Source organism: Pieris napi, chromosome 15, assembly GCF_905475465.1.
Source record: "Pieris napi chromosome 15, ilPieNapi1.2, whole genome shotgun sequence".
Taxonomy (NCBI): domain Eukaryota; kingdom Metazoa; phylum Arthropoda; class Insecta; order Lepidoptera; family Pieridae; genus Pieris; species Pieris napi.
This window is the reverse complement of record NC_062248.1, coordinates 9458440-9470965: the sequence shown is the minus strand read 5'-3', so window position 1 is coordinate 9470965 and position 12526 is coordinate 9458440. Positions and strand designations below refer to the sequence as shown.

Sequence of the window (12526 nt, the reverse complement as noted above, 5' to 3'; positions counted from 1 at the left end):
CATAAGCTACCGACTGAAGAGAGAATATGGAGTAGTTCTGCTGTCACTTAGTCACTAGTCTCACTAATGGCCTGTCCCAGATTCGTTAGGATTTTTTTTTAAATATTTTGGAAACTTGTTGCTTAGGGATGTAGCATGCATAATGGTGAATTATTGAAATCAGTCTAGTAGTTTTGGAGTTGGATCAATCATATAGAAATGCATGTCGTCGTCATTATAATATTAGTTTAGCGATGTTAACATAAGCTATATACCTTTTTAAGGATCTGATCACTCTGATGACGCGAGTAAATTTTGCATAAACCTAAATTCCAATGGCTACTTGTTGACCTTGTATAAATTGGTCACGTTAAAACCATTGATTAAATCATGTACTTGCATCACCTTGCGTTGTACATCTTTGATTTGATTAAATATGTGGGATTAAAGAGGATAAGAACGAAATAATATTAAATTAAATATAAATATAAAAAAATAATATGCCAAATATAAATATAAAAACAAAAAACATTTTGCACAATTTTTAACTGTCATTTAAAAAAGTATTTTCATTTACTTCTTACGGTTTTTGAAGTCGGGTTTAAAGCAACTCAGGCAAAAAAAAATATAAGACTTAAAATTCTAGTATTCACAAAGCAATAGGAGGAAGGAAATAGGATACTTTTACGTTACTTAAAGTAATTTATTATTTTTATTTCTGGGCTAATGGTTACGTTAAGATAAATAAGTACTAACAGTTTAGTTAAATACTTTTGGGTAGATAACTAGGTTTCTAAACAACGCTTAATAGAATCAGAAATAAATTAATGCCAGAGTCAATGGTGATAATGCCAATTAATAAAAATAGGCAAGTAGATCAACCTGCCTATTAATGATGATGATAAGAATGCCATAAAGAGTAAATTGAATTTTCCTAAAAATATTACGTTTTTGAAACTTCATATTAGTAAGGCTTCAAAATCAAAAGCAAAAGTTTGTACTTTGAAAATTATATTATAAAATTATTAGTAACGTATTTAACTAAATATCTTGAACAACTGTATAAGTGTAGTGTAATTATAATATATCTAAATTACATGAGGTATTTTAACCTACCACATAAACCAATTTAAATAATAGATAAGTTAAGTAGACTACGCTAAAATTATTTAAAACACAACAATATTATGAAAAGACGCTATAATCCGTCAGTCAACTGTATACAATAGACACCAAATCGGCGTAAATCGAGCTAGTATACTTATATAATGTGAGCCGATAAATTCACATCCAGTTTATCAAATTCGGCTTTTTGTAGAATGCCACGAATTTTTCTTTAACTATATTTGTTTAAGCAGTGCTCGCATTCGGTTGTATGTTACGAAAATATCGGTCAGAGTGCAAACGTTTCAATTTAAAAAAAAAATTGTGATTTTTGAAAATGAATTTAAATGTAGCGGCTAATAAATTCCTCGGATTTCTGCAATCGAATTGGGCCTGGAATCCGTGGTTGCGATGGATATTGCGTGTGTTTGCATTGTCCCAGGCAATCGCGCCCGCCGGATGGCCTATTTCCTACGATTTGAAAGGTATGAAATATGAATAATTTTTAAGTGAAACTATTAGAACAGTGATATAACATATTTATATAGTTGAGGATTACATTGATCGTATAGAGTATAGACTATAGAGTTATTTAGAGATAGAGAAACATCTTCGTTTCGATGTGGTTGTATACACATTTTTTGTTCAAGTGAAAATTTAAATATTTTCCCGCGTAAACATCGAATGACATCTTCAAATGTGATTTATGTTTTTAATAAATGTCAAATGTCATATTTATTTGTTGCACAGTGTAAGAAGAGATTGTCAATAGATAGGAATTAAATCTGTCCTAGAAACAATTACTTGGATTAGATATATTGATTATAACTAATTTGTGAGCATAATTTATATGTAATAATTATTTATTATATAAAAAAGTAAGTAACGAATCCTGTATATCAAGAACGTATTTGAACTGTAACTTGTTTTAATTTTCTATTATTATTTTTTACGTATACTCACTATGTGCGTTAAGATTATTGTGAACACTGTATATTAGTGTGAATAAAAAAAATTCATCTATGAACAGTGTATTGTGTTTTCCATTAAATACAAATCTATTAACACTTTTGAAAAGGCTTTAATTAGAACAATAATTTTAAATGTTTTTATTTCATTTAAATTATAATTTGATTTAATTGATTCAATCTCAAATTTTAAACTGAGTATATAATGACAAATATTGACTAACCCTACGATTATATTAATAACAATAAGAACGTGACAATATACGAATATGTGTAATGTCCTGTCCTAGTCTTAAAAAAAATCTTGCCATAACGTGTTGTCTTTCAAGAATTTTAGTTAATGGCTTTATTGTGATAAGGATTCTTGGGATAGTCATTGTTTTAGTCAAAATAATCATTTAAAGTTTAAACAAGGTCTGCTACTTGAATCTGAAATTTGAAAAAAATACGTCGACTTTATAAACCTCCGGTATTTTTAAAGTCCGTGAATCTCTGCCTACTGAATCAAATTAATGATAATTGATCAATTATATTGTACAGTGTACACTGATAACAAACAATTATTTATTTACTTAGGTTTTTAATTCTTTGTTTACTAACTTATTTATTCCCTCTAAATTATTAAGAAACATTATTTTATCCGAAACATAACTCCAATCTCATATCTTAGATATAGCTTAACGGAATTAAAAATATATATGTATTTCTATGTCTGCCCCTGTTCTACTCATATAAAAAAATAGTTCTTACCTATTTTTATACCTGTTACTTGCTTTCTATTATCTTTTATTTTTTAGGGCATTATTTATTTAGTTTTTTGTGAGAGTGCTAATAATTTTGTATGTGTTTGTTAATCTCGTTAATCTCTCTAAACTCTTAATTATATATATAAATGGTATATGTCATATTTCCGAATGCAACTTTTATAAAATATAAGATATTGCAAAATGTGACCTTAACAGTATATATATGTAATGTTACCCGTAATATTATTTGCCAATATTTTGTTTCGAAATATACAGATCAAAATAAACTTGATATTTATCAAGGTTGGGAAGGGAACAAGGTAAAATTCGCTGATAAAGTATAATTAAAAATACTACAATCGTATAGAGCCTTAAGCGGGCCATAGACGGACCGCATCACGACTGCAACATGCGGTTTGCTCAGGAACTGCTCGAGCGGTCCGTGTATTGCGAATATGAATTTAGTATGGAAACTGCAGATCGCCGTGCGGCGACCGCTTAGAGCAGTCGGTATCGGCTGCAACATGCGATCCGTCTATGGCCCGCTTCAGATATCTGGTTTTTTAATCATTTTCAATTGGTGAGGTGAACAGCCCTCTGTGCCCAACATATGAAGTTGGTCAAAGACAAGCCGGTTTCCTTGCGATTGGTTTCAAGTACGCACTATTCCTGTAAAAAGAATCAATTGTTGCACGTAATCATGACCTCAGAGTTGATTGGCTTAAGAACAACACTGCTAATGGAGCATGATAACCGTTTAAAAAGGTTTACGTTGTTTTTATTTAGCATTTGTTTATATTGTAACACAATACCTAGACAACTGATCGATATAAAAGACAACAAAGGGACTACGGGAAAAGAAGAGTTTGCAGGCCAATAGACGGTGGACTGTTGACTTGATAGAAATAGCAGGAAACGACTGGCAAACTATTGGCAAAGATAGAGACACCTGGAAAGGAATGGCTTTCACCAATTGGGTCCATATCCACAGGCTACTAACATATTACTACTAACATTTAGCTATAAGTATAATATACATATTACATACTTACAATCCTACTAACAAAATTTGAAATGGCAATGAAGGATCTGGAAATGAAAAAGGTTTTATTATTATTATTTTATTGAAGCTTAAATAGACAGAAACAGACTACCTGTAATCTAAATACAAAAATATGTCTATTTTCCGCGGATGTTCATTAATTTTAGACCCTAGTTATCAGTGTTATAATTAGTAGTGAGAGTAGTGTCTATGCCTTTATTTTGCTTATCAGAAGCGTGCTGGAGTATGCAGGTTTCATCTGGTCTCCATACTATATACAATATGTATATAAGCTGTAGAAAATATACAAAAAAAGTTTGTGAAATTCCTTAGCTTCAAACAGTATCAATATTTCGATAGCTATCAGCTTCTTGCAAATATCTAATTTAGACTCATTGGAATGTCAGTGGAGTCAGCAAGACGTATTATTAGTTTAAGGTTTAACTTCAGTTATCTCTTTTCTGTACTTACGTTTTTGTTTTATATATTTTGTTGTTTAAGTGTTTTGTTTTATAATATGCATATATGTCAGCTGTAAGATTACTAATAACAAATAAAATTGGCACAACATTGGCCGAAATATGATTACAGCTAAAACTGAAACCTAACCTAGCGATGCAGTTCAGTTTAAGTCAGCTGAGGCCTGCTGGGGTTTGGGAAATATTTAAGTCAATCTTCAATTTTATTTCAATATTTATTCTAAACTGCCCTGCGATTCTGTAACTCACTTTTCGAACTCACACAGCGGTTTTTGAAAGGTGGGAGCTTGTAGTTTATTGTTTATTAGAATGCCAAATCATAAAATGACTGCTTCACGACTGATTTGAGAGCGACCGCCGATGCAAAAACCGCTGTGTGTGTTCGAAAAGTGAGTTACAGAATCGCAGGGCTGAAGCACTTTAGTTAAAGAGGCTCATCAACCATGGCAAGACTATTCTTTATTACGTTTCTTCACCTGAATTGTAATGTGTGTACCACGTGTATTGTACTATGTAAAAAATCGTAGTGATATTCTCCAGCACTGTGTTACACCACCAACAAAGATGCGGATAAACATACTAAGTAGTGGCAATTCATAAAATAAGTAATTACTACGCGGGTGCACGTTTTTTTACTATGTTATGTGTAATGTGGCACAGACTATATGTCGTATTTTGTTACTTTTTAGTAGTTTAAATCTCTATGGTGTGATGAAATATATTTCAATTTTTTAAATCATAATCACACCTAGTCGACTCAAATACCTAAGGAAAGGCAAAGGGCAAGCTGTGGAAGAGATTTTAATGGAATTCCTTAGGTGATGCACAGTTAGAAGAAAAACTAATATAATTTTAAACGATTTTCGTGTTGATTAGGTTCGCGATGTTTAAGTTTTTAATGATATGGATGAATTGAATATATTCTTATAACAAGCTGTTCTTTTCAGGTGGCGATACCTTCGATTTCATAATAGTAGGTGCGGGTTCTGGTGGTGCAATAGCCGCTGCAAGGCTCAGTGAAATCTATAATTGGCGAGTGCTGCTGATTGAAGCTGGGGGAGATCCACCACCTGCGAGTGTGGTAAGTCCCAAATTCTTTTAGAAGACATTTTTATGCGTAAGAGAAAAACATCATTTAAAATGCCGTACAATATTTAATTTGTCTTCAAATTATCAACTAAATTAAATTTCGATAAATCTGTAAATCTTTTTTGATTTCGTATTAAGAGATGAATTTATGTGTTTCAGGCACCCAGTTTGTTCAGTTTATTGGCACGTACGGAGTATGATTGGGACTATAAAGCTTACTTAGATCCCGGAATAGGACAAACACATCCCGATGGGTACATTCCTATGACACGAGGAAAAATGTTGGGCGGTTGCTCATCTAACAATTACGAAGTATATTCCCGGGGTGTGGAAGAAGACTTTGATGATTGGGCTCAGTCAGCCCCCGGATGGCACTCGGAATCTGTTCTATATTACTACAAAAAACTAGAAGGAATGACAGACAACACAGTATTTGAGAATCCTAGAAATGCACGATTACATTCAAGAGATGGTCCTGTTGCCGTATCAAGGCCTAATAGTAATGCATACTTTCAAGAAATAGACGAAATAGTATTGAATTCCTATGAAGAAATAGGAGTTAAAAAGGTACTAGAAAACAATGGACCTGATAAATTCGGAATATCTCGACCACATTTTACATTTGCAAATGGAAGGCGATCGAGTACTGCAGAGGCATATTTGAAACCAGCAAAAGATAGAGCAAACTTATACATAACTAAGTTTGCTAGAGTTATTAAGGTACATATTAATCAAACCACAATGCGGGCTTACGGTGTCCGAGTTATCTTAAATTCTGGACAAGTTATTGATGTTAATGCAAGCAAAGAGGTTATTCTATCACTTGGAACAATTGACACACCAAAGCTTTTAATGTTATCTGGTGTTGGGCCTAAAGAGGTACTGAAAAAGTTAAATATAAAAGTGCTGGCTGATCTTCCAGTTGGCAAGAACTTACAGGATCATCCAATTATGCCTTTGATTATAACTGGTCGAAAGGGATTGAGTACAGCGATTCAAAACTTGCTTATATCAGCGGAATTGGATGCCTACCCTGCTCCAATACAATCAGGCTTTTTCCAGCTAAACCATACGTTCACTTCGTATGACTATAAAAATAGATACAGAACCTTAAAGCCACAATTCCAAATATTTAATTTACATATCGGAGCAACTGCAGCTCCTGGTGTCTTATATGGATGTCAATCAATAGCAAATTACAATAGAGACTATTGTTTTTCTATTAGTAAAGCTAATACAATCAGAGAACTAGACTTTACATCACTTGTGTTGCTGCATTCAGTATCTAGAGGCCAAGTAACAATAAAAAGTACCAATGCATTAGATCCACCAGTTATTGAACTTGGATACTTTAGGAATCCCAATGACATATACGTGGCAGCAGAAGGTATAAAGTTCTTAACCAAAATAGCCAGAACATCGTTTTATAGAAGTGTAGGAGGGGAAATTGTCAAATTAAATGTTAAAGGGTGCGAAAATTTAGAATGGGGCACCGATGCGTATTGGCAATGTTACGTGGTTAATACAGTTAGTTCCATACTGCATCCTGTAGGAACTTGTCGCATGGCTCCCGATGGAGTCGTCAACGAAAGATTGAAAGTGCATAATATAGAGGGATTGAGAGTTGTGGATGCATCTATTATGCCTGAAATAACAAGCGGTAATACTAATGCACCTACAATGATGATTGGGAAAAAGGGAGCAGATATGATTAAAGAGGACCATGGCATGTTAATCACGTGAATGACTTATGACTGAGATTAGAAGGATGTATATGAAGCACTGCAGGAAAACTTTCCTTACAAAAATTAAGTGTAACTTTTTTACAAAATAATAGAAATAAAGAGAATAATAATAGACCAGTGTTGGCCTATTGGCTTCAGCGTGCTACTCTCATCCCTGAGGTCGTAGGTTCAATCTCTGGCTGTGCACCAATGGGCTTTCTATATGCGCATTTAACATTCGCTCGAATGGTGAAGGAAAACATCGTGATTCGTGAGGAAACTCAGATGTCTTAGACCCAAAAATTCGACGGCGTGAGTCAGGCACTGGAGGCTGATCACCTACTTGCCTGTTAGATTGAAAAATTACCATGAAACAGATTAAGAAATCTGAGGCCCAGACGTAAAGAGGTTGTAGCGCCACTGATTTTTATAATATGCTATAAATACTACATTTCAGTAATAGAAAATTTTAAAATTTGTGAATTTTATTTAGTAAATCGTGTAACATTGTTTCATTTTACGTTGACTTTTGATCGTATTGTCTCATTAACGTCTGAATCTCGTTGTGGTATACACAATTACAGTGTCGTGTGTTAAAGTTGTTAGAGTATTTTAAATTTGAATTAATATGGAGCAAGGGCACGCGATATTGTAAATAATGATTTAATAGTGTCACAGTCATATGCTTATGAAAGGATTCACTCAGCTGTGTAGTTGGCATGTTTTAGTTCAGCAAATGAATGTAAGAACTATTAATGAGTGGATATTATATGAACTAATTAATATCCGTAACTAAGTTCGACAGATATACTGAACATATTGAGTTTTACCAGTTCGTATCATCGTTTGGGGTTAATAAGATTCAGATTCAGTCAGATTTGGGGACCAGAGCATCCCTCTTCATAACGAACGCCAAAATGTACTCACAACGCTACACGATTTACGAAATTAAAATTCACTTATTTAGAAGTTATATTATTTTCTTTTACTGCAATGCAATTATTAGCGTATTAAGCAATTAAATATTAAAGCACCTTTGTATTTCGAAATTTAACAATTATTTCTCAAAATCTATTGTGACGTCGAGACCGTATAAATGATTGTGAAGTCATCGCGTTTTCAGTAGATCATATTTTCTTTTTAATTGTTTTGAGATGATGTATTACTGTTAATTCTATTATTTTGTAAAAAAGGTTTTCTTAAATGTATCTAATGAATTTTAATGCAATAATACTGATTAAGGACGTAGAGACCGTGCGGAAAGATAACCGTCGTAGGATTTGCGGGGCTGTTACAGATACCGGCAAACTTCTTAAGCATTAAACAAGGGAGTGGGGGAAAGTTTGCGCATCGTTGGACACAAACGTTAACTGATTTACCAATCACGTAACAACACGTCACCCTCTTGCCGCCGCGCACCATTGCCTCCCCTCCTAGTGATACCTAAAAATTTGCTTCTGCGCAGGCAAGGACCTTTGACCAAAATGTTTGCCGGTATCTGTACCCTTTTTGTTTATAATAGTGTTCCATCATTATAGTTTGTCAGGAAAAGATAATTATTTTTTAAATGATGCGTAGCAAATAAGAATTATACTGTTCATACAACATTTTGCATTAACGCCACGCCCGTTTTCTTTCCACACATACTCTATGACTAACTTCTTTTAAGTTTAGTTATACTTGAAGAGATATGGGTAAATTTGGCTGTGCATACGAGTTTAATAAAGTATTATTACATAATTTATTTTGTTTAATCCTTATAAGTCAGACAAGTCCTTTTATTTAAATAGTTATCATTGGCCATGGACGGAGTGTCCACTGCCAGAAGGGTCTCAAGTGCATTACCAGTTTTTTAAGAATTGGTATTGGTAGTGATTCTTAAAGGATCCTGTCAGGTTTCGAAATACTTCAGTGCGTAACTGGTTTCACACAGTGGTACTCGACAAAGATTGCCGTTTTTAAGGCAGTCTTTGTCGATGACGACCTTGGTGATGACTGGAAGCTAGAAATCCAGTTGCATAATTTTACGGGGAGCCCATAGACTGGGAGTTTTGAAGGAAGTGCTCTATGCCACACCCGATCAAAGGCTTTCGCTATATCCATACTTATCGTCAGCGCATCCCCTTGGACTCATATCCTCTGCCCATTTATGGTAAACGAGAAGGTGCTGAGCGACCACGACGAATGCCGTACTGACAATCTCTAATTAAGGTGGCTCTCTCAGGAGTCTCAGTAGCTAGCCGTTATTAATGGTTTCCATTATAATGGTAAACAAGAAGATTAGTAGGTATTGGGCGATAGTTGGACGGATCAGAGGGATCGCCATTTTTAGAGATCGGATGTATCGAAGCGGTAATCAAGCCCTTCGGGATACTGCCAAACGAGTACAAGTACCGGAACAGGCGCGTTACGACCGAAGCCAAGGAGCACAAGTACGCATCACAATTGAAAGAATGTCATTAGGCCCATTTAGGAATATCTAAGTATATAATGTATACACTCGTAAATAAACTCTTTCACAAGTTATTTCACCAGTCGGCGACGTGATCAGATCCTGACGCCGTACCTGTAAATATTATTTTAATTTTTAATGTCTGAAGGCGCATGAGGGTAAATTTTTACGAAAACGTCACGAAGACGAGCTGCTTTTTTGTGAAGAAAAGGGAGAGAGGGATTGAGACCGATGGAGAGAGAGTGAGAAGGGCGAAAGCCTAAACCTACCTTAGAGAAATTATATTTTTAAAATTAAAATTTCGTACAAAGAATTTAAGAAATATTAGTATTTTATATTTTATGCAAAATAATTTATTGAAATCTCAAATGACGCCGTATCTTTAAATATTATTTTAATTTTTGAAATGAAACTTCTGAAGGCGCATGAGGGTAAATTTTTACGAAAACGTCACGAAGACGAGCTGCTGTTTTGTGAAGAAAAGGGAGAGAGGGATTGAGACTGATGGAGAGAGAGTGAGAAGGGCGAAAGCCTAAACCTACCTTAGAGAAATTATATTTTTAAAATTAAAATTTCGTACAAAGAATTTATGAAATATTAGTATTTTATATTTTATGCAAAATAATTTATTGAAATCTCAAATGACGCCGTATCTTTAAATATTATTTTAATTTTTGAAATGAAACTTCTGAAGGCGCATGAGGGTAAATTTTTACGAAAACGTCACGAAGACGAGCTGCTTTTTTGTGAAGAAAAGGGAGAGAGGGATTGAGACTGATGGAGAGAGAGTGAGAAGGGCGAAAGCCTAAACCTACCTTAGAGAAATTATATTTTTAAAATTAAAATTTCGTACAAAGAATTTAAGAAATATTAGTATTTTATATTTTATGCAAAATAATTTATTGAAATCTCAAATGACGCCGTATCTTTAAATATTATTTTAATTTTTGAAATGAAACTTCTGAAGGCGCATGAGGGTAAATTTTTACGAAAACGTCACGAAGACGAGCTGCTTTTTTGTGAAGAAAAGGGAGAGAGGGATTGAGACTGATGGAGAGAGAGTGAGAAGGGCGAAAGCCTAAACCTACCTTAAAGAAATTATATTTTTAAAATTAAAATTTCGTACAAAGAATTTAAGAAATATTAGTATTTTATATTTTATGCAAAATAATTTATTGAAATCTCAAATGACGCCGTATCTTTAAATATTATTTTAATTTTTGAAGTGAAACTTCTGAAGGAGCATGAGGGTAAATTTTTACGAAAACGTCACGAAGACGAGCTGCTTTTTTGTGAAGAAAAGGGAGAGAGGGATTGAGACTGATGGAGAGAGAGTGAGAAGGGCGAAAGCCTAAACCTACCTTAAAGAAATTATATTTTTAAAATTAAAATTTCGTACAAAGAATTTATGAAATATTAGTATTTTATGCAAAATAATTTATTGAAATCTCAAATGACGCCGTATCTTTAAATATTATTTTAATTTTTGAAGTGAAACTTCTGAAGGAGCATGAGGGTAAATTTTTACGAAAACGTCACGAAGACGAGCAGCTTTTTTGTGAAGAAAAGGGAGAGAGCAATTGAGACCGATTGAGAGAAAGTGAGAAGGGCAAAAGCCTAAACCTATAAATTATATTTTTAAAATTAAAATTTCGTACAAAGAATTTATGAAATATTAGTATTTTATGCAAAATAATTTATTGAAATCTCAAATGACGAAATGTATATTAAAATGCCACGTTTTTATTATCGAAGAAATAAATTTAAAAAATTATATTTATAATTTGTATTAATATTGGACACTTAATATTTTAATGATAATTAAATTCATTAAATTCCCAATATATCTTCCTTTTTCCCTCCCTCTAAGTCTCGGAAATCTAAGGTTTTAGATTTGTATAAATACGAACAAGACTCAAAAATTTGTTTGCCAAAGAAGTTTCACTTCTGACATGTGTACTTTGTACGCACGCACTTTTTTTGTATACAAAAAGAAATTCAAAATAAAAAAAAAATTAATCGTCACAAGACATTAATATTCTTGATATTAAATTCTGAAATAAGTTTCCTTATTATTCGACTTATCAATGTAACCAAAATCTAAAACAAAAACCAAGGCATGAATAATGTTAGCGACTAGCGTAGTGTGTACCAAAGCAAAGTTCAGAGTCGACACTCAATGGAGACGTTTTACATTTTGACATATTGTTAGACCAACAACAAGACTTGTAGTACGAGTATACTTAAGAGTAGTATAAGAGTTATGGTTAAGTTAGCTGCAGTAATCTCTCAAGACCAATATATAAAATTAGATAAACGAAGAAAGGATTTTTTATAACCCTTTTTAAAGATTAGGGATTTTTATATAGATTCTTCTTTTATTCTTTTAAACGTTTATTTTACATTCGAAAGACATCTTAAAATTCAAAAATCTACGTATGAAAAGTTTTGTAATAAACTCAAAGTACAATTGAATAAAAATAATAATGTAATAAATAACGTAACCACAACACTAACATAAGAATAGTGAAATTTACAAGCTTGGTTTGCTAGATAGCCCCTTGAACAAAACCCTCCAGGAGACAGTCGTAATCATCAGCTATTGGTGATATCCTTGTTTTACGGGACTTGAGGCAAACGAGGAGTCTAAGGTGATAACCTTGGAGGATATGGTATGGTGTTTTCTTCAAGGCTTCTGAATCATTTCGGTTTCGGAAATACCTCTACTGGCAGTGCTTGAAGATAGAACTTTGCATTCTGCTGCCTGATGATGGAATTTTATTGCAGGTATAAGTTCTATCAATTCTTCAAAACCACGATATAAGATGCTATACGATAGAAGATGCTGAGGGAACCAACATCTCTACGTTAAGCTAAAAGATCAAGTTGATCGAACAGAGCAAGGCTATCGACTATTCAAACCAATCTGCGCTGGATTCGATC

General features: G+C 33.4%; 1 protein-coding gene across 1 annotated transcript; it reads left to right on the top strand.

Annotated features, from left to right (window-relative positions):
- The first annotated feature begins 1188 nt into the window (after positions 1–1188).
- On the top strand, positions 1189–7299 carry LOC125056961 (ecdysone oxidase-like). Its single transcript, XM_047660343.1, has 3 exons — positions 1189–1568; positions 5266–5399; positions 5567–7299. The coding sequence occupies exons 1-3, from the start codon at positions 1421–1423 to the stop codon at positions 7148–7150; spliced, it is 1866 nt and encodes a 621-aa protein (XP_047516299.1). The 5' UTR covers positions 1189–1420; the 3' UTR covers positions 7151–7299.
- Positions 7300–12526: the final 5227 nt, after the last annotated feature.

Excerpts from the sequence above, each read along its gene's own strand:
- LOC125056961 (XM_047660343.1), top strand. The coding sequence starts at position 1,421 with ATGAATTTAAATGTAGCGGCTAATAAATTCCTCGGATTTCTGCAATCG. Across the intron at positions 1,569-5,265 it reads TATTTCCTACGATTTGAAAG|GTGGCGATACCTTCGATTTC; the intron begins GTATGAAATATG and ends TGTTCTTTTCAG. Across the intron at positions 5,400-5,566 it reads ATCCACCACCTGCGAGTGTG|GCACCCAGTTTGTTCAGTTT; the intron begins GTAAGTCCCAAA and ends TATGTGTTTCAG.